At 48.9% G+C, this 22,375-nt stretch overlaps 1 protein-coding gene across 2 annotated transcripts; it reads left to right on the top strand.

The window, feature by feature from the left end:
• Positions 1-380: 380 nt before the first annotated feature.
• Positions 381-20,901, top strand: Pitx2 (paired like homeodomain 2). 2 transcript variants are annotated; one of them, XM_090356561.1, is made up of 4 exons: positions 381-645; positions 4,438-4,493; positions 17,549-17,754; positions 20,218-20,901. In XM_090356561.1, exons 2-4 carry the CDS (start codon positions 4,448-4,450, stop codon positions 20,779-20,781), a joined length of 816 nt encoding a protein of 271 aa, XP_090212687.1. In that variant the 5' UTR covers positions 381-645; positions 4,438-4,447; the 3' UTR covers positions 20,782-20,901. The 2 variants fall into 2 exon arrangements, with proteins under 2 accessions (XP_090212687.1, XP_090212686.1); XM_090356560.1 differs by lacking the exons at positions 381-645; positions 4,438-4,493 and adding an exon at positions 15,980-16,548.
• Positions 20,902-22,375: the final 1,474 nt, after the last annotated feature.

Here is a 22,375-nt window from a genome sequence, read left to right on the forward strand (position 1 = left end):
CCTGCACGCCTCGCCTCGCGTCTCCCCTCCCACCCCACCCCCCACCCCTGCGCACTGGCCGCGGGCGAGCGAGCGAGCGCCCGGTGCCGGACTCGTCCATCACCCGCCGCCGCGCAGCCCCGCGCGCCCGCCCCGCGCGCCGCTGTGCACTGGAGTTTGGTGGAATCTCTGCTGACGTCACGTCACTCCCCACTCGGAGCCCGAGGAAAGAGAGAGAGAGAGAGAGAGAGAGAGAGAGAGAGAGAGAGAGAGAGAGAGAGAGAGAGAGAGAGAGAGAGAGAGAGAGAGAGAGAGAGAGAGAGAGAGAGAGAGAGAGAGAAAAGAGGGAGGGAGGGAGGGAGAGATGAGAGGGAGGGAGGGAGTGGAGAGAGTGTGCAAGACCCAGTGAGAAACCCGCCGAGGAGGAGCAGAAAGAAGCTGCTGCCCTGCCGGCCGGCTCTAGGCTCCCGAGCCCGGCCCCCCCTCCGCCTCCCCGCGCCCTCGTGGACTTGCTCGGCTCTTGGCACCCCTGGGAACCCCACACTCTTCTCGGATCCGGCTTTCGGGTGCAGCCCGACCCCCAGCTTGCTGCAAGTCGGCCCCGGGGAAGCGGTGTGGACGCCCGGACCAGCGGCAGCCCTGTCCCTTCCCCTCCCCCGGTAGCTGGTAAGTGGAGGCCGCCTCGCCCGCAGGGTTGTGAGATAATGCGAGTCGGGAAATTTGTTCCACTTTGGAGAATCTTCACAGTAGGTGATTTGTGGCTCTCTGGGCAGCGTTTCTTTCTCTCCCCCCCCCCCACTTCCCGCACCCAGCCACCCCCCGCCCTTCCCCGGGAGGGAACGCAGTTGGCAAACAGACCTTGCAAAGCTCTGTTTCTTACGTTTCCCGGCCGCCGCCGCAGAAACGAACAATCTACAGGGCGCGCTCAAGTGGAAAGCTAGACCACGGCTGGCATTTCAAACGAGGTATCTTCCCCGAAATCGCGGTGCCAACCGGCCCAGACACAAATCTTCAGGCCGAGGATTAGCATGCTCAAGATAAAGAGCTACCGAACAAAGTTTCAGCTACTGGAAGATTAGCCCCTTCTCCCATTATTATCCACTGGAGAAAGAAATTCCATCTTTAACTGGCAGTTTAGTGACCTCTCAGGCCCAAGCGAATTACCTGGGGAGCCAGGCCTAGGTGCCGAGTCCGCACATTTACTTCGGATTATAAATCCTTTAGTAAATTGATCACCAGACAACTCCGATCTCGCACTTCAGGAGAGACATTTTAAATGAATGCTGGAAGAGAATTGTTTTCCAACCCGCAACTAAGGGGGAGGGAAGGGGGTGATGGTAAACCTGGGAAATAAGTTATTTTTATTCCGATTTATTCGCTTTACTTTCTCTAAGGAATCAAGCTATTGTGACTGTGAGATTCTTACGCTGTTTCCTATGAGTGTTAGGTCTTATTAAAGTAAACGTAGAGAGAAAAAAAACTTACTGTTCAGACTGGCAACAATAGAAATACATACATGCTAAAATATTTTGATGAAAAACAATCTGATTGAGAGAGAATTCTTTTCATTCCTTTTAAACCATTAATCACAACTAAAGATGCTTCTGTAGCTTGAATATTAATATCAGTTCAGAGAAAAATCCATCTAAAATTCAAATACCAGTCAGGTCAGATGCAAAGCATGTGAGCAAAATAAACTGAGAATTTTTGTTGGTATCACATAAAATAAGTATATGACTCTAATAATCAAACTTTTCTGAAAAAATTAAATTGCCACTGCATTTATGAAATGTTTTACTTTGCCTCCCAAAAAATGATGTTTAATTATTCCAGCTCTTTGTCTATGAAGTTGATCATGTTTGTCTTTAAACACTAGTAAACCAAGTGTACGTATTCGTTTGAAAAGGTTTGCACATGGTAAAATATGAACTGCATTAAAGCAGTTTTTTATTTCCTTAAATAATCATCCACTGCAAATTAATTTACTAGCTAATCACACCAATTTAGCTCATGTTCTTTGTGCTGTTTATTTTTAAACTTTCCATTAATTATTCTGTTACAGGGTAACAAGATAAATGGAAAGAAAGGGAAAAGAAAGTGGAGCCATCACAATTATTAAAACTATGGTTCTTTTCCTGGGGTCAGTCCTCAGAAATTATGTTTAAGCAAACTTTTACTTCTTGGGGACTACCAGTCTGTCTTACCAATACACTTTTTCTGTGTACACTAACTGTTGTGTTGTGCTTTTTTTTTTTTAACATGGCCACAAAATAAGACATAAATTGGCCAAAATAAGATTCCAATCAGAATATAGATGAATTTTGGGATGGGGAGAGGTGAAAATAACTTGCCACTCAGAAATACTCCTCATCTCAATTTGTGAGATTTAGCCTTCAAAGCTATTCCCAGAATCTGGCAGCAAAATTTGCCACACAAAATTTGTCTTGACAGGGCAAGTTTAAAAATTAGCAAGAAAGTATTGGAGGTCTCTTTTTAAAAATTATCGTTCCTAGTTATTTAGGCTGAATCCCTCTAATAGGCCTGTTATTATTTTTTATAAAGCATGTAAGTCAGATCTTGGGACTCATCTTGCTGCAAAATAAATTCCAAAGTCACAATGATGTGTGGGAGTGAGCTAAGAATATGCCTTGACCCTCCTCTGGTCTGTACACGAAGCCCTCTAGAGATCTGGAAGATTTCTTTTCTGTTGCTTTGTTTGGTCTTCAATATTGGAGCATAGGCTAAGGGCAGAATGTGGAATCATTGACCGACTTTGCCACCCAGACTATCAAATCTTTCTCTCTTGTATATTTCATTTCTTAAAAAATAAAATTAAAATAAAAAAACTATTTGCAGTTACCATCTGCAATGCTCTAGTACCCACTAATAATGCAGCCAGTTCAGACATATAAAAAAAAAGATTATCGAAATGATGATGACATGCAAATTTCCCCAGAAATTATCATAAGTAAACATTTGAAGTCTGGACTAATAAAATCCCATCTGTGTTACTTCATATCGAGTTAGTAGAAAGCTGTGATAATGAATTTTGTAATATCTCACGAACAGACATCTCAATCAGGGACTAATCCTGTGATTTTACGGCGGAATCACTAAATCTGGAGCCGCCAAACTGCTACTTCTGGGCCCAGGAGCCCACAAGGATCGGCAGAGTCCCGGCCTGGGGCTCTGTAGCTGGTGGGGGAACAGCCTGTCGACCTCCACACTCGGCTCTCTCTCTCTGCCGCACTGGGCAGCCCCTCCGGTGGGCTTCGACTTGGCCAGAGGCCCCTGGACCAGGCTAGCTCCAGGAGAGTCTGAGGAGGATGAAAAAGAGACTCATGCCAGAACTAGGCCCCTAGCTCCCTACCCTGCCTCTGTCCCTCCAACCAACCCAGCCACGCGAGCTCCCACCCCAGCCTCGGACTAAAGACAAAGTGGCTCCCATCCGAACACCAGTTCTGGTTATCCAGAACCAAAAGACTGGGGAGCCGGAAATCGAACGGGCCTGGGGAGCCCGGGACTTGCTTTCTTTTCTCATATCCCCTTTTCCCGAACCCACTCTTACGAGCCTACCACCCCCCCTATCTGCCACCTACCTTTCCCAGTTTGCCTTTGGCAAAAAAAAAAAAAAAAAAAAAAAAAAGGAGGGGGAATAAATGCTTGGCTGTCTGTACTGTGGTTGGAAATTTTAAAAAGATTTGGCTTGCCTAGGAGAGGAAAAGAAATCACTGGAGAAGGAGCCCCCTCCCCCTTCCGTACTTGGCGCTTGGCGGATAGTAAACCCTTTTAAGAATGCTCGCTCAGTCCTCCCCTCGTCTCAACTTTGAGATCTTAAATCATACTTTAGGGTAAATAAATGGTTGGATGAGTATCTCCAGGGAAAAGTGTGGCTAAATATGGAAAAGTGGCTCCTGATGAGAGGCCCGGAGTCAAACTCATTCCAGGAGCATCCAGGCTAAAATTCCCTTCCTTTCAGAAAACCTAAGGTATCTTGCTGTCGGTGACACGAGAAAGTTGGCAAATATTTACTGAGTTCCAATTAATGGACATTGTGCCGAATGGTGTCTTTCTCAAACAGAAAGATCCACTTCGCCCATCACCAAATTGTGTCTATATGCTTAAGGCGCCTAGAACATAGATGCTTTGCAAAGTCATTGTGCAGCCTTTGCAGCTCTCGGCCGTTTTATCGGTCCCCACCCCCCTCCCCCGGGTCTGGACCCATCGGTTGCAGTTCTGGAGCTGGATCATCGACTGATGTCCAGCCAGAGGTCCTGGATGCGAGGCTAGGTTGGGCCTGGAGCTCGGCAGCCTGCAGCTGTCAGGCCCTCGACGCGCGCCTGAATCCGGGTACATATTAGACACACCACAGCTAGACTTCAAGTTCACCACGGCCCAAGCGGCCCTTCGGAAGCCTTGTGCGACCGTTTGGTCACACACTACTCTTGTGTTTTTCAGATAACGGGGAATGGAGACCAATTGTCGCAAACTAGTGTCGGCGTGTGTGCAACTAGGTAAGAGCCTGTTTCTCCTACTGGGGTCACTGAATGCGAGTCGGCGCTTGTGAGTCTCCCCAGCCATCGGCGCTTTTCCGAGGAGCCACCTAAGGCAGGAAAGACATCAGAACTAAGCCAAGTGCATCCTCACCTCTTTGGGGGGAGGTTTGGGGAGCCGTAGACCAGGAGGAGACTTGGCACAGAGTGCCCAAGGCCTGGACACACCTTCTCCCCTCGGCAGCAGCGCAGGGCAGCCAGGGAGACGCGGAGAAAGTTCGCCACCCTAAGCTGCTTTGCAGATGAAGGGGGGTGAGGGGGCTGACTCGCTTGGGCTCTTTCCTCTAACCGGGTCTTTGCTCTCGGTCCCTCTTTCTCATTCGTCTTGCCTTGATACCCACGCCGGCCCCCGGCCCGGTCCTGGGCTCCTTTAGGCCCGCGGCTTTGGGCAATCCCTTTGCACGGCACAAGGGTTGTGCCAGGGCCCAGGGGTGCTGCTGGCAGCGTTGTCCTGTCTCTTCTCCTAAGACTCTGAAATCCCAAAGACCGGGTCCACAGATCCCCCCACCCCCGGGAGCGGAAGAGAGGCCGCCTTGCAGCGGGTTGTTCCCGCAGCAGCAGCCCGGCGCCGTGGGTAAGGCCGGGAGGGCAGCGCAGGCCTCGCGCTGGGCACCCGCCTCGGGGACTCTGAGCCTAGGGCTGAAACTCGAGGCAGCCGGAGCCTTCTGTGGCTTGAACTTAAGACTTTGGCCCCAGGGTAAAACGAGCAACTGCCGTCCCCGGGAAGTGAATTCCTTTTCCCCATTTCCAGGACACTCCCGAGACCCAACACCTCTGTCTGGTTCTCGTTCTCTCTCTCTCTCTCTCTCTCTCTCTCTCTCTCTCTCTCTCTCTCTCTCTCTCTCTCTCTCTCTCTCTCTCTCTCTCTCTCTCTCTCTCTCTCCCCCTCTCTCCCTCTCTCCCTCTCTCCCTCTCTCCCTCTCTCCCTCTCTCCCTGTGGTCAGATCTCTTCTGCAAGTCTCAGCCTACCTCCGCGCCTCCAGCTGGCGTGGAAAAGTGGTCCAACAGCGACCTCTGTCGCTAGCCATGTCCCACTGCGCTCAAAGCCACCAGTGCCCACTCCATGGGCGCTCTACCTTGGCCCCATCCCTAGGTTTGTGGGGTGTGGGGTTGAAAGTCGGCAGGCGAGCACCGAAAACGTGTTGGCGATGGAAGATTCGCCCGGGGGGAGTCGGGGTTCTGCACACTCCTCTACGGAGTCTGGGACGAGAGAGCTTGCGCAGCCGCCGAGGGTGGAGAGGGTGTGGAGTGCTGCGGACCTGTGGTGCAGATTGTCAGGCCCCGGCTTTGGGTGATGTCATGACTTGATTGGCTGTTTGCATCTTAAACCAGTCCATAGGCTTGTGTAATCGTTACCCACGTCTCCTATCCACTGCCCAGGCCTCTGCAGAATTGAGATTGGGAGGTGGGTGGAGGATTTTTGTTGTTGTTGTTGTTGTGTTGTAATTGCCATGGGGGGGGGGACGGGGAAAGGCAACTCCCAAAGTACTGTTTCTCTAAGTTCTCCGACTTTTCCAGGCTCCGAAATAAATAAGTGTCTAGCCTTAGGAGGTTGTTGACCTTTGATAGTGTGAGGAGATAAAGACCCCCCCCCCCGCGCCCCCAGCCCAGGGGCCCTAACCTCCTCCTTCCGGATTAAAGTGTAAGGACAGAATGTAATGTGTGGAGAGCTGGAAGATTTGGGACAACGGCCAAGTAAACAAACCAGATTGCTCAGAGGAAAACAAAGACCCTCCATTTAGGCTTCTCTATGTATCCGAGAGATTGGAAGGGGGGTGTAGGGTAGGGAATTATTTGTTAAAAAAAAAAATCAAGTGTCCTAAGCGAGCCGGAGATTCGCAGGCCCCCCTGCAACTATTATTGCCAGTTAAAGGCTCACTTGTCCGGATTAACCCCATGGGGTTAAATGAGAGCAATGCAGAGATAATGTCGGGTGATTTCTGTCATTAAGATTGTGTTAAATTCTTCTTCTGTTTGATAATCGGTCGTAAAAATAAATTATTAGACCGGAGAATGTTTGAGATATGGTTAAAAATCAAGAGCAGCGATGACTCCCGGGGAAAATGCTTTGTGTAAATTCAGGCCCGGCTCTGGCTAGTCCAGAAGAGGTTCGAGGTTGTCCTTCGCTCAGGGCGGGCAGCCCTCGGCCTCTGGCCGGGCCGACCTGTGTCAGTCAGTGTGCAGGGAACCAGAGAGAACCGTTTTGTCCCCTCCTCTCCCCCCTCCCCATTTCCACCCAAGTTTTGTTGACCTAAGGAATGGTTTCTGTAAAGCAGCCACAAGCCAGAGGAAGCCTCGAAAAATCAAGCACCGGCGCCCCTGAGGGTCCACTTTTGATAATTAGCAAGGAAAAAAAAGGAGAGAGGACTAGAAATAATCAACGATTGCTTTCTAAAACATTACTTCCAGGCTTGTATTATTTTCATATGTGTGGAAGAGTATTCCTTTTACCTTGTCTGTTCTTCTACCTTGTGGATCGAAGAGAAACAATTACTGCCTAAACATGTTTAATGTTACTAATTACGAAGCGGCATGTGGTGGGAAGAAATGTTGAAAATGTTGATTTTTTTTTTTTGGCTTTTAGGGAACTGTCAGACAAAAAAAAAGTCATACACGAGTAAGTAAAAATATAGCTTCACTAAAAGAAAGTGGTTAGAATAAATACTCCTTAGCCATTCTAACGTGATTTGATAAAGATGTAAATGTTGTCTGAGCCTGCCCTTTAAAACAAAAGCAATCTTGTATTGCCATTTGTAGCATTTGTTTTATTTTAAAACATGTTCATAACGAAATATTATTTTTTGTTTTAAGAACTCTGATGTTATATTGTTGGCCCTCCCCTTCCTCCACAAATAAATACTAGTCCTACCCCGAGGCTGAAGTTCTCTGAAGAGATAGTTGAGGTGGATCAACGACCTCTGAGAGGTCGCAGCCAGCCCCACACCTCTTTAAAACTGAGTCTCCTTTCCCTCCCAAACCACTGATGGCACCACTAGCCCAGTTGAAACCCACCAATTTCTAGGCAGTGTGAGGGGTTAAGAGGGATCACCGGGCACCTAGAATGGTGTAAAAGGTTTGAGTTCAAGTTAAAGAGTTAAAGTCCTCTCCTCCTATCCCCTCCTTTATCCCCCTTCCCCTAAACAGTCGACCGAACCCAATAATCACAGACTCGAGGTTGAATTTCATCTTTGGGGTATCCCTCAAGGAGTATTTTGAGGAGCTCCTTAAATGGGCTTGGCCTTCAGAAAAGGGACAGGTTGACCTTTTCCCATCCCCCCCCCTCGAAAAGTTTCTAGGTGCAGATTCGAGATCCGAGTCTCCAATCCCACGAGACCCCCACACCTGGCTTTGCCTTGTCACTTGGCCACTTGTACTTGGCCAGGCCTCCTTCAGCTGTGGCATTAATTTTTAAATACCATCGACAGAGCTGTTGGACTAAAAGTGTTCCACTGAACCCAAGTCTAATTGTGTCCAGACCTTCTTCGCCTGGGAGGTGACCGCCCGTGGACACTTCTAATAGCGACCCAGGTCTTTCTCTCATTGCCACAGCTCGGCCCAACCTCCTTCCCTGCACGCGGGTTAACTCTGGCCAGATCAGTAACTATCCAGTGCCTCTTCTATGACCATGCATTCATTCAGCAAATGTTTGCCAAGCTCACAGTTGCGTAGATTGTACCCCCCCCCCTGCTCCCAGAAGCCAATAATCCGGTTTTCTGTCTCCTGTATAAAACATTAATACCAACAGGGAAGCCAGAGAGATCAGGTGATCTATCTATAGCAAAATGCACAGCGCAAAACATTTGATGCAACCATGGGTGATCCAAGACCTTGAGAAAGAAAGTGGAGGAGAACTCTTACTGTGTGTTTCCAAGACCAGGGACAGAGGCTTGTCAAAGGAAGAAGCTTGAGGCTTCCAGAAGAAAATAAAATTTTAAAAAGGGGGAAGAAGAAGGAGGAGGAGAAGGAGGAGGAGGAGGAGGAGGAGGAGGAGGAGGAGGAGGAGGAGGAGGAGGAGGAGGAAAAAGCCAGAAAAAGTCAGGATTGCTGGGGAGTGAATGGAGATTTCCGTTTCTTTTTCTCCATGCCAGCCAATGCCACCAGAATCAATTCTGCAGCTTACTCACAGAAGCTGCCTCTCTGTGGTATTTTTTTCTAATTTTCCTGTACCAGGGAGGGAATATTGTGCCCATCCTCCAAAAGTAGGCAGTCCCGGTGGGTCCTTGGCAAAATAATCTGCAGGTCCGGTCCCTTCTTCCTGACTCTGTTCGCACTCAAAGTTTCTTCCCGCTGCGAGGGCTTCCATTCGGCACCAAGTGCGGTTAATCTATGCAGCAGTTGTTAGAGCAGCCCATGGGGGAAAAGGAAATGTATAACGAAAGCTTATTCGTGAGCAGGAATATACTAATGGAACAATCTGATGTCCTCTTAATCCTATGTAAAAAGCTTTGTCATCTTCCTAATATTGACTGAATGGGTAATTAATGGCTCTTCATCTAGGCGAATACCCTGTAATCCAAGATAGGCAAAAGACAACAAGCCCAAGGTAAAAGACAAAAGGACCAACTGCAGTCGCGTGCTCCTCCCCAGGGCATCCAATTGGGAAAGCATATACCTACCATATCTGTCCTAGAGGTAACCACAGCACCTGGCAGCTCAATTCAGTTCTCTATGATTTGGTCTCTCCCTTTCCAGTCTTGCTCTCGGCATTTCCTTATTCAGAGTCACTATGATAACCCCCCATTAATTAAACTACCACCTTTCATTTAGGGAAGTGATCAATACACACAAGGTCTCCAAAAGGTTAGTACTGCATCCTTTTTAATCTAGGAGGCTTCTTTCTTCTTTCCTTCCATCCCTCGTCCCTCTCTTCCTCCCCTTCTTTTCCTTTCCTTTCTCTCATTCTTTTTTTCCAACCTCTCTTTTTCTTTCTTCCTACCTTCCATCTATCTGCCTTCCTTTCTCTCTCTTTTTTTCCTTCCTTTCTTCATTCCAGAATCGGGACTTGAATGCAGAGCTTGAGTGCTGTCCTTAGCTTCTTCTGCTTAAGGCTGGTATTCTACCACTTGAGCTATTCCTCCGCTTCCAGCGTTTTGGTGGTGGTTACTTGGAGATAAGAGTCTCACAGACTTTCCTGACTGAGCTGGCTTCTAACCTCCATCCTCCGATTTCAGCCTCCTGAGTAGCTGAGACCAGAGGCTTCAGCCACAGGCACCTGACTTACCTGTTTCTTTAACAAATCAGTGAAGACTAAGTTGGGTAGGGAGAGAAGAAATGAATGAAGAGAGTGTATACAAAGGTGTGTGTGTGTGTGTGTGTGTGTGTGTGTGTGTGTGTGTGTGTTAGAGATCAACCAAGAGTAATTGAATCAACTTCATTGTGTGGATTTGACTTCAAGAGTGCCCAAGATTCTCCTAGCATGTTTCTAACAGGCTGACATTTTAATTTAAACCTTTAGAAGTAATTTATTACTTGGGTTACTACAATGAGGTGGGTTCCTTTTTTGTTGTCAGCTGACAGCTTTTAAAATATTATTTCACTAGGGAAATAAAAGCTTCATCTCAGATTATAGGTGGGTATTTTTGGATTTATGTGATTTATGGTCACCATGACAACTAATGCTGAATGTTAGCTACCAACATGTCTGGGAGAGAAAAACAGAAAGAAGATAGAGTGAGAGAAAGAAAAGGGAGATGGACATGAGTTACCTAGAGGAAAAGAAGAGAGAGAGGAGTGTTTCTATCTAATTGTCTTTTAAGTGGCTTTATTCATCCTCTTGCCACTGTCTTTTCTCCAAACCTGGCTGTTCATGTTTAATCTCACACTTTCATTCCCTCCCCCCTCCTTTCCTCTCTTTCCTTTATCCCCCCCTTATTTCTTCCCCATCTTGCTCTCTTCCCCTCTCCCCTACACTTCTAATACATATGTATATAATGCCATTCTCTCTCTTTTTAAACTTAGCTCTTTAAAATACTCACTTTCTAGACATTAAATAAACACGCAGTAAACCCATAATGCTCACATTCAAATGTGTGAAGAAAACATGACTGGCATGTTGGCTTGGCCATTTTGGTACCCTGTCCTCCATTCCTCTCCTCTCCAAGTGAGGTGGAGATGCTCTCCTTGGCATCTTCTAGGCTGCCATTCTCTCCTTCGGCAGCTTGTGTGAGACCGTGTCATTTGCATTTTCAGGGACACAGAAAGGGTGAGCATTATCCTGGTTCAGGAAAGAGTCCCCTTAAACAAGCCTGCACCTTTTCATTCCATTTAGAGAATGGGAGGAAAAATCATTCACCGCAGAATTTTTGATTTCGGGGTCAGGTTCGTGGCTATGGGCAGTGAAGGGCACCTTTTCAGCTTCTTTGGTGAAAAGCCTGGCCGTGGAAGGCGGGGAAGGGAAAGCCAATTCTTGTGCAGCAGGGCACCTCTGGTCTTTATACCGCCCACCCTCGACTGCACTCACCCAGCTGAGTCCCAGCGGGCTTTGAGCCTGGACAGCACTTGTGGCCCCTCGGTGGCCTTACAGCTCCGAGAGACAAGTGACATCTTCTGGGTGAGTTCTGAGGAGAATTTCTTCCAGAACTTTCAGGATTTCTTGCTTAGGTCCTAGCCCATACATACTCTTCATTAGCTACCTAAAGTGATCCTCCAACCCAATTGTGCCCTTTGATAAGTAAAAGGGTTTATGGGGGGGGGTAGGGAGAAGATAAAAACAGAATACTAAAGAGTATGCAATTAAATGCGACTGTAAAACTAGTCCTTGATGGCAAATACCAACTCAAAACATGCTGCTTCCACCTTGCACATTTCCCTCCTGGAGCATCTTTATTTGAAAGAGTAAGCAAGAAGAGGCCATTGAGAAAACTGACCCCTGATTTCTTCTAGACTCAAAACTCAAACCAGCCCTGGGCTTCCTGGCTTTCCACCCCTCTCCTAACCACCACCCCCACAACCTGCCAAACGGAGACGTGTGCAGCAGAGCCAAGATCATTCTTTTCTGGATTGAAAACGTCTGTGATGAAGGCTAAAATCAGTCATTTCCAATCAAGAATCCAATGGAGAATCCAGTCTTTTGGATTGCAGCAATTCTGTAGTGTTCAATTCAGCAGTGTCTCCAACTTCAGCTTGCAATGCAACTAATTCCTAATCTATGTCAGCCAGCTCCCGGGTACAAGTCTTCTGTAGAATATATCTTCAAATCTGTCCTCCACCCGCACTCACCATGAAGTGATCACTGTAAAGGGAGCATTTCTTGGTGCCCCTCCCTCACCAACCCTCCTTTTATCCCATGTAGATTTCATGTTGGAGTCAGCTCTGTTGGTCTGGAGGAAAAGTGTCACTCAGTTGTGGCTGTTCAGAGTGTATAAAGTGATTAGGAGATTAGGAGAGGGTTGAGATTCCAACTAGAAAAATGCAAAGAAAATCATCACTTTGAGTCAATTATGTGGAAAGCTGGGAGTGTGTGTGTGTGTGTGTGTGTGCACAAAATACATAAATAGATAGATACATAAATAGATACATAAATAGATAGACCAACAGATAGATATTCCCTTGCTATAGATATTATTTCAATATATGAGTGTCTATATATTCTTTCTAGAAATATATGATGTATGTATGTATGTATAGATTCTATTTGAGAAATAAATGTTTAAGGAGCATAGAAATATGGGGCAGAGTGACAGGAAGGTTTAAAAGAAGGGATACGCAGAGATATATCTACATATATTTATATGTACATCACATATGGATAAGTGATTTTTGCTTTTGCTCTAACCAGTATTCCTTAGATTATTTTTTTTTTTGCCCTCCTGATTTCAGTAGACCTGGACAATTGAAGGTTCTTTCTCCTCCTCCTCCTCCTCCTCTTCCTCCTTCTTCCTCTCTCCCTCTCCCTCTCCTCTTCTTCTCTCTCTCTCTCTCTCTCTCTCTCTCTCTCTCTCTCTCTCTCTCTCTCTCTGTCTGTCTTCCTCTGTCTCTCTGTCTGTCTCTCTGTCTGTCTCTCCTCTCTCTCTCCCTCCCTCCCTCCCTCCCTCCCTCCCTCCCTCCCTCCCTCTCTCTCTCTCTCTCTCTCTCTCTCTCTCTCTCTCTCTCTCTCTCTCTCTCTCTCTCTCTCTCTCTATCTTCAGGGATTCCAGCAAATCCCCAAGCATTTCCAACGCATCTCATACTTTGGCACTATGAGGAGTTGTCACTTACCCCTGGGGTTTTCATATGCTTGTGCCTAACAGGTTGAGGTCTTTCCTATATGACTAGGTTTGGCAGAATGAAAGTTCCACAGGAAAAGCAGAACCATACAAGCTTCACAACAACAACAGCAACGTATTTCATAAAAAAGGAGCTTAGAAATTGTATGGCTCTTTAGCGCTTCTCAGGTTTTAATTGAGTGGACAGGCATTTTTAAAAATGTCCACACTTCAAAAATACTACTCCCTCCAAAAGTTTTGTTTCGTTTTGTTTCGTTTTTGCCGCTCTCAGATTTGAATCCTGAAACAAGGGTGAGCAAATGCTCTGCCATTTTTTTCATTCTTTGATATGATAGAGTCTATTCATGCAATGAAGTTTTAAGGGGAATTGTATCATAGGACCATACTGAGGTTTAGAAGAAGAATTGGAATATGGGCCCAAAAGAGCTGGATTCATATTGACTTAGTTATAGGTCATCGGCTGGTAGTGCAATGGGAGAAAATATTTACTTTACACACATATTTTATGATCTTGGGGGAATTAGAGGAAATTCAATAAGAAAATGGCTAGAAACATTTAAAACCCTTATTTAAAAGACTTAAGCAAATTAGAGTCTTATCAGATTAAAAACCACTACAAATGTAAGAACATTGTCTTCAGTGGAATGCTGTGGGGTCTGAGAAGGAGATCTTCTGCCAAATCTCAGGGATAAAACACGTCATTTAAGCACCAGATAATGAGCAGAATGTAAATTAATTTCACCTTCTTTACCAACAGACTCCTGGTGTACTACGTATAATTTAGTGATAAGATTGCAGGACCTAATATGGCTGAGATAGAAGCTTCGGTTCATGTAGACCTGTCAAATGGGGAAAGAGTTATCCTTTGAGCAGGTGTTGGTGTAGGGGTGTGTGTGTGTGTGTGTGTGTGTGTGTGTGTGTGTGTGTGTGTGTGTGTGTGTGTGTGTTGTGTGCATGGAATGGGGTGAAGTGAAATAAAAGGTTAAAACCAGAATTGCTGATTTGAAGCTTACTCTTGAAGCAAGATTCCTTAGTAGCTAAATGCTTCTTACAGTCAGATAATGGTGGTGGGAAGACTTTGAACTGCTCTCTAGTATAGTTAGAATGGGGGGGGGAATTGTTATAGATAGGGTTGGATGCAAGGGGAATGAAATGTGCTAAGTGTATTTGTGGTGGGCTTCATCTGCTCTGTGCTAGACTGTGTACATTTTCCAATATGCTGAATAAGGATTCGGAGGGAATTTGTATCTGAAGATACCTTATGCTGGCATTGCAAATCATTGACTGTAACGGCAAACAAATCCACATTCAAAGATGATAACACTAACTCCACAATAAAACAATCGTCAATGCAGAAACCTAGGAGAGATTACTTTGTGTTCTTCAACTGACCTAAGCTAGACAAAAGGACTCCCCACACACACCCCCAGTTCTGGTACTTAGTAGAGCGCTCCTCAACTATAGCCCCAGCCAGGCAAGAAGACTTTGCAAAATTATTTTGCCTAGATTGCACTTTGTTTCTTAATTTCCTTGGAACAGAAATTTCCCTGGGAATAATACTATAAACAGTTGATTCTCACTAACACCCTCAAGGTGATTTTTTTTTATATAAATGAAAAAAGCAGTGTGTCCTAGTTGAATGTGTTATCTAAGCTTAGCGCACACCCTACTACCTCTGCCTGCCTGTACTTTAAATCATTCCAGACAGCCTTGAGTTCCCTATGAAAAGAAAATGACTGTTAAAAATTATCCTTGAAATTGGTTATTTGGCAACATCCTTAATTGTATGAAAATTCATTAAAGCATATTTTATATATAATTAGCTCAAGGTTGTTGATTCTATGGACTTTATGGACTTAAATGTGATTGATAATAAAGTAAACAAGAGAGTCGAATTTAAAGCGTGGCTCTCTTGGGTTAGGACGAGCTTAATACAGTGTACAAGGAATTTGAAAGATCTAGGATATTTGTCTTAATCAACGTTAAGTAGAATGGATAAGCTTTCAGCGTTTTGAAAACTCTGGGTTAGGGTTTCTCCTCTATTGTGTGCTGCTTTCTGTCTAGGGACTAATAAGCATTACCAGGACGTGATTTGAGGCGACTTTTTATTCTTGTTTAAATCCAGAGTGAGCCACCAAACAGTTGTCCGTCTACAGTCAAAGTGATTTTCTTTCGACGGGTCCATTTTCTTCTCGATTTCTAATTTATTAGCCTGCCTTCCACTCTCACCCCCACCCCACTCCCAGGGACCCCCATCTCCTTTGCAATTAAAGTAAAGCTTCCTTAGATTAGCGCGGCATTCACCTGACAGGCAGTCTGGGTGGGGCGGGGAAATTAAGAACGGAAAGGTAATCTGTGCAGGTTTTAATCACTTTGGAGTTCTAGGTAGGGTGTCTCCTTTAGACAGAGCCGAGTGGGGCTGGCCGGGAGGGCGGTGGGGGTGTCTCACTGCAAAGAGATAATAATGAGACACAAAAGGAAGGGCGGTGAGGGTCTAGGTGTCTTGTTGATCCTGGTAACTCTCAGCCTTCCACTTTTCGGTTTCTTTACTTCCAGGCTCTATTCCTCCATCCCTAACACCTATCTTAAAAACCAGATCGCCCGAGGCCGGGCCGGGGTGGAATTCCCAAGAACTTGCCAGGACAGACGGGGTGGGCGCAGCTAGGAATTAAGCCGGCCCCGCACCGCTGATAGGTGCAGGGAGAACAAGGCCTTCACCCCCTGCTCTGGGCCTCGGGATTGGTGTGCAGCCACGTCACTCCAGTCCAGCGAAGGGTCTGGGAGGGGGAGGGGGGAGGAGGAGGAGGGGGAGGAGGCGGAGGCGGAGAGAGCCGGGGAGGGCAGCTGCAGAGTGACGTCTCACCAGCAGGAAGCCCGCCTCTGGTTTTAAGACGTTAGGCCAACAGGGAAGCGCGGAGCGGCAGATCTGGTCGGACGCTCGCTGGGGTGCCTGCAGCTGAGCGGCGGAGGGGCCCGGCTCCGGCTCGGCGGGCCCGCGGGGGTGTGCGTGCGCTCGGCCGGCCGGGGGGTTGTGCTCAGGGGGCCCCCGCGCCGCTGCCTGTCGCCACGGCCTCCGCGGCGGGGGATCTAATATCAGCTACCTGTCCCTGTCACTCTTGACACTTCGCTGTCAGGGCTGCCGCGCGCGCGCGGGGGGCGGGCGGAGCGCGGTCGGCGTTAGCTTTCCTTATTGGAGAGGTATTTGGGGGAGGGAGGGAGGGACGGAGTCGGGGGGGGGTGGTCTTGGCCCATTCTTGTTTCGCTTTGGATCTCCGAAGCCGACTCCCCAAAGACGCTCGGAGCGGGCGCCCTCCCGCCCAGACGACCCCTCACCCCATGTCTCCGATCGCTCCGTGACACTCAGTTGCTGGACTTTTCTCCCCCCTCCCTCTCGCTTGAACCTTGCGGTGGAGATCGGGGGCAGCTTGGCTGCAGGACTTGGCGGGGGTGACATCCCCGGGGCGGTAGCCCTTGCCTGTGGGGTGAGGTGTGTGTTGGCGGGGGGAGACAACAGCGCAATCCAGGAACCGGCGGCGCAGTTCTCCCCTTTGGGGGGTCGCGGGGCGGCAGCCCGGGACGCGCGGCGCCGCTCACGCCCTCGCCCATGAACTGCATGAAAGGCCCGCTGCACCCGGAGCACCGTGCAGTCGGGACCAAGCTGTTGGCGGCCTCCACGTCGTCCTCCTGCCACCATCCCCAGCCACTAGCCATGGCTTCGGTGCTGGCTCCGGGTCAGCCCCGCTCCCTGGACTCCTCCAAGCACAGGCTAGAGGTGCACACCATCTCCGACACCTCTAGCCCGGAGGCCACAGGTAAGGCGCCTCGCCGCCCCGCGGACGTCGTCGTCCACCTCCCCTCACCCCCCTAAACCGCTCCGGCAAAGCCAGGTCTCCAGATCTCACCGCCCTCCCCAGCCTGCCCCGAGGAAGTCGCCCCTCTGGCGGGAGGGGAAGTGTGGTGCGGGGGAGTGGTCGCCCTGCTGGATCGCGGCAGAACTTCCGGGGGCAGGAATTGTGAGGACTCGGGTCTTTTCAGTCTACCTTCACCGACCTGGCTCGTGGGGCGCGAATGTCTCGAGCAATCCACCCCCGCCCGGTTCCTTAAGCTGCCCTCCTTTCTGCGTCCTGGGTCACCAAAGTCCCCACATCTTGATTCAAGGGCGTTGGGAGGCCACCCCGCCTCCACGCTAGTTCCCTTCTTGGCTGGCAGCTCTGAAGTTCAGAGTGTTAGAAAAAGAGGGGGGGGGGAGTTATTTTCTGAAATCACTCAGAAATGCTGTTCTCCAGACGCTCCCCTCCAAAATAATAGATCTGGCGAACTTGAGTGCCTAATCCAATGCCGGCATCTACTTCCCCGACCCTTTCCCAAACCGCATGGTAATCTGAGATTTCTCCAGGGGAGTGGGGATGCGTGGGGAGGGGTGTCTGTAAAACGCGTGCGCGCGTGTCCCGGGAGACGTGGTGTGTCTGCGCAGAGGTGGAGAAACCCACGTTGAAAGCACGGGTTATTTAAAAAAAAAAAAAAAGAACAAAACGATCCGTGCCGCCTCCGTGAGATAAACATGTAAATAAACCGTGCGGGCGCTGAGGGGGGAGGGGAGGAGATGGGGCGCACACACCCACACTTTCATCTGCACACCGCCGGCCAAGCGCGCCCGGCCACGGCCGCGTCCCCGCCGCCCGCCGCCCGGCTGCGCCCCGCCGCGTCGCACTCTCTCTCTCTCTCGGCCTCTGCCACCGTCGGGTCCGGAGGGAAGACGCGGGTGGCAGGTGGGCCACTCTGAGCAGAGTCTCCGTGTGTTTCGTTTTGCAGAGAAGGATAAGAGTCAGCAGGGAAAGAATGAGGACGTGGGCGCCGAGGACCCCTCCAAAAAGAAACGCCAACGGCGACAGAGGACTCATTTTACCAGCCAGCAGCTGCAGGAGCTGGAAGCCACTTTTCAAAGGAACCGCTACCCCGACATGTCCACGCGCGAAGAAATCGCCGTGTGGACCAATCTCACGGAAGCCCGAGTCCGGGTAGGAGCCAGGAACCCAGTTTTGGGGAGCGGGGTTGTGGGGCCCGGTAGATCTGCGAAGGGGAAAGGGAAGTGGTAGCTTGCGCTCCCCTGCCAGGCGCCGGCGGGGTGCCGCCCGGCCCGGGCGCCAGGCCTCCCTGCCGCGCGGGTGACGAGGTAACAGCTCCCCCGTCCGAGGCCCTGCTGCCACGGCCAGGCGCCAGCGCCCGGAGCCGCGCCCGCTCTCTGCCCGCCATCCTGCGCCCTCTCGAGCAGGGCCGCTTGGGCATTCCTCAGCAAAGGGCATTGTGTTCCCGGCTTACAGTCGCCAGACGAGCACTAATAAAATCCCTCCCGGCCAAAAGCGGCAAACAGGCTCCAACCTGTGCTCCTTTAACAAGGAAAATCCGCCCGGGACGGGCTAGGGTGGGTCTTCACTTCGGAGAGTTCCCTCCCGGCCAGGCCCAGCCTCTCCTCTCCCGGCCTTGCTCACACACACCTCACCAGGCCTTCTGGGGAAGGTTCCACCATTCTGATCTCTCTCACACCCTATATCCCCTCGTTTTGTAATTTCCACGAACAAACTACGATTCTACTAGCTCTCTTAGGAAAAAAAAAGTGGGGGAAGACTTTTCAATTTGGTTTATTTATCTTCTCTCAGGAGTTGAACTCTTTGAAGACGGATTCACCCCTCCGCTTAATTATAATCATAGTTTTAAGAAAGAGAGCTTACCTCAACTCTGTAGCAAATCTGCACTTTATGGATTGGCAAAAAAAAAAAGACAGAAAGAGATTAAATAAAGTCAAGCAATAGCAACATCCTGGTTTATGCCGGTCGATGGAAAATTCCAAAATTATTAGGATTCAGGAAGAAGAAAACAGAACTAGGCATCATTCAGAGGCCTTTTTGTTTTGTTATATATGAGTTCGGTAGAGAAAAATAAAAATCTTCAGGATAAAGAATGAAAAAAATAAATCCTTAGATAATAATAACGAAATAATAATAAAAAAGGCGCCCAACGCAGAGGGAAGAAAATTCTTCTGGGTGACATTTGTGCGGGGCAAGAGGCTATGCTAGGAAATGAAAAAGAGCCGGGTTGGAGGTGGAAATGGTTTTACTTTAACCGCCCCGGGCCCGCGCGATCGAGCAGGGACCTCGTGGTTTTGCGCTAGGTCAGCCTTTCACTCGCTTTCAGCGTCAGGGAACGGGCCCTGCACGTACTCCCCTCACCCGGGCAAAGTTTAGAAGGCCTAGGGTGGAGATGGCAAGTCATTAAAATGAAAACGTCGTTTGTGGTTCAGGGGAATCTTCGGGGAAAGCCTCTCACCCCACTAGCTTTCCAGCAGCCCTTGCAGGGCCCGGGCTGCGCGGGTGAACCGTTCTGTTCTTCTGTCTCTGCGTCAGCAAAGTGGGCTTTTTATAGCAGTCGGGTGCCGAGGGCAGAGGATAAAAAGAAAATTGAGAATGGAAGAGGGAGAAAGGGAGGGGGGTGGGAAAGAGCCGGATTAGGCGTCTGGACCCGCCGGAGATGTGTAATGTGAAACATCACTGGTGTCTGCTTTGGGGACATTGAGCCAGGCCTTGCTCCAATACACAAAAGCCGCCGCCGTCTGGGGCGACCCGCAGGCCCGATGTGGATTGGGAGAGGGGTTGCGGCTGGGCCACGGGACGCAGATGGGGGCTTGGGGGGGGGGGGCTGGCCAGCCTAGGCCATCGCCAGAAAAGCCAAATTAACCCACTGGGCCGGGCTAGAGCAGAGCCAAGCGCGCAGGCCAGGCCCAAGGTGGGCAGAGGGCTAGGAAACGCAGAGGGAAGGGGGAAAATGGGCTGTGGATAGAACCATTTGTGGTTCCCCGACTTTTACACGCGAAGCCCGTGGGACTTAACGAGTCGCTTTTTCTTTGGTTGTTTTTCTAAGCGTAAGAAGAACGTGGCGTCCTGGCCCCAGTTTCTTGGGGTGCGGTGTGGGGGGTAGATGGGGGAGGGAGGAGCTGCGGGAGAGGGAGAGCAGGTCCTCAGGTGCCCTCCCCAGGCCCTAGGGCTTGTGTCTGGATCTGTGGCTTTGGAATGGAAGCCAGACGGCCAGGTCGGAGGAGGGTTGGGCGGAAAGCTGACTGATCCGGGTTTATTTTCTACTAAGTGTTTGGGGCTCCGGAGGAAGGGCCTGGGTTAGCAATCCCGCGGCCCGCAGGCCACTGAGCATCGAAGTGGGGATTGTGATCCGGCTTTGAGCCCAGGATCGGGGATCGGAGCGGGCTGGGATCCCCCCAGCGCTGGCCTGGATAGTTTAGGAGCCTCCTAATCTTGGAGGTGCACGCGCGCGCGCGCGTGCGCGGCGGGGGAGAGGCGGCGGGGGAGGGGCTCCGATCCTTGGATCGATCGTGATTTTACTAATCTGTTCTGTGGCCTCTGTTCCCTTGCCCTCTTCCCCTGCCCCACCTACCTACCCCCTCCCCCCCTCCGTGTCCCCTCACCAATCCTCAGGTTTGGTTTAAGAACCGCCGGGCTAAATGGAGAAAGCGAGAGCGCAACCAGCAGGCCGAGCTCTGCAAGAATGGCTTCGGGCCCCAGTTCAACGGGCTCATGCAGCCCTACGACGACATGTACCCCGGCTACTCCTACAACAACTGGGCCGCCAAGGGCCTGACGTCGGCCTCGCTGTCCACCAAGAGCTTCCCTTTCTTCAACTCCATGAACGTGAACCCCCTGTCTTCGCAGAGTATGTTCTCCCCGCCCAATTCCATCTCGTCCATGAGTATGTCGTCCAGCATGGTGCCGTCGGCGGTGACCGGCGTCCCGGGCTCCAGTCTCAATAGCCTGAATAACTTGAACAACCTGAGCAGCCCGTCGCTGAATTCCGCCGTGCCGACGCCCGCCTGTCCTTACGCGCCGCCGACTCCGCCGTACGTTTATAGGGACACGTGTAACTCGAGCCTGGCCAGCCTGAGACTGAAAGCCAAGCAGCATTCTAGCTTTGGCTATGCCAGCGTGCAGAATCCGGCGTCCAACCTGAGCGCTTGCCAGTACGCGGTGGACCGGCCGGTGTGAGCCTGAGCCGCGCGCGTGCGCGCTGCGCCGGGAGCCTAGGACTGTGCCGGTGGTGGGGGGCAGCTCCGCCCTTAAAAAGACTTGGGACTCTGCTAGAAGGTGGTGCGCACTAAAGAAAGGCTGAGGAAAAAGGGGGGAGATGATGGGGGAGGGGGGCGGGGAGAGAAAACCACTGATTTCAAGAGAGAGGAGAGGGAAAAGAGAGTTCCTTTGATTTCAAAGGAATGGCCTCAGAGGCTGACATCTTTCACGCAAAAGTATTTCTTTCCAACAGTTGCAAGGACATGTTACACCAAAATATTTGACTGGATATGACATTTTAACATTACTATAAGCTTGTTATTTTTTAAGTTTAGCCTTGTTAACATTAAAATGACTGAAAGGATGTATATATATGGAAATGTCAAATTAATTTTATAAAAGCAGTTGTTAGTAATATCACAACAGTGTTTTTAAAGGTTAGGCTTTAAAATAAAGCATGTTATACAGAAGCGATTAGGTTTTTTTCGCTTGCGAGCAAGGGAATGTATATACTAAAATGCCACACTGTATGTTTCTAACCTATTATTATTATAAAAAATGTGTGAATATCAGTTTTAGAATAGTTTCTCTGGTGGATGCAATGATGTTTCTGAAACTGCTATGTACAACCTACCCTGTGTATAACATTTCGTACAATATTATTGTTTTACTTTTCAGCAAATATGAAAAAAATATGTGTTTTATTTCATGGGAGTAAAATATACTGCATACAAATTGGTCTGGATTCTTTCTCCTCCCTCTTCTGTCACCTAGACAGGGAGCCTTGTTTACTGGCCTCTAAACAAAACCAGTCTCCCCCAGGCTCCTTGCTAAACTTGCAAGGTATCAATATTTATTTAAATCTGGTAGAAATAAATGATATCCATACATTCATCAGTAACTAAAAAAATGGAAGGGGGCACTCATAGAGTGGGGGATAAAGACTTCAAAGTCTAGTCATCTCAGATTTTTTTTCTTAAACTTAGAAGATTACATTAGTGCTAGCAAATAATGAGAGTGAAAGAGGAAGAAACTTGAAAGAATTGTAGAAGCACACCAGTTTGCAGTGACTCTCATTTATTTACTCCTTTAGAGGAGAGAGCCACACCTCCAGAAAAGGATTCTAAAGAAATCTGTGCTAGGGTCCACATATCCAGTTTATATACATTCCTTTTTAGGAGTAATACATCTATAATAAATTCACAAGGAAAAATCCTCCAGTTCAAAATATTTAGGCCTCAGCGTTTATCTTTAAGGCTTAAGTAGAGATATTCTTCATGCTATATTGCATTACTATTTCTAAACCCTTTGCAGACATTAAAAGAAACAAAGACCATTTCTAATAACTACAAGCCTCCAGTTTTTTTTTTCCTTTCTTCTTTTATTTTTTTTTCAAAGAGCTCAGGGGTTGAGAGGTTAGAGTAAAGTTTCCTGAGTCTTGTCCAGCAATATGTAGTTGAGGTAAAGGTCACGATCCCCGTGTTTTGTTTTAAATAATATTGACCCATTAATTCTAAACCTGCTTGTTCCTGAAATTATACAGGATTATAGTTTGCAAACTGCGGGACAATGG

This window comes from Megascapheus bottae, chromosome 23 (genome assembly GCF_031878675.1).
Source record: "Megascapheus bottae isolate mThoBot1 chromosome 23, mThoBot2.hap1, whole genome shotgun sequence".
NCBI lineage: Eukaryota > Metazoa > Chordata > Mammalia > Rodentia > Geomyidae > Megascapheus > Megascapheus bottae.

What these genes read in the sequence shown, in the direction of transcription:
- Pitx2 (XM_090356560.1), top strand. Translation starts at nt 16,341, where the DNA reads ATGAACTGCATGAAAGGCCCGCTGCACCCGGAGCACCGTGCAGTCGGG. An exon ending in CTCTAGCCCGGAGGCCACAG is followed by an intron (nt 16,549 to 17,548) that starts GTAAGGCGCCTC and finishes TTCGTTTTGCAG; the next exon opens with AGAAGGATAAGAGTCAGCAG. An exon ending in TCACGGAAGCCCGAGTCCGG is followed by an intron (nt 17,755 to 20,217) that starts GTAGGAGCCAGG and finishes ACCAATCCTCAG; the next exon opens with GTTTGGTTTAAGAACCGCCG.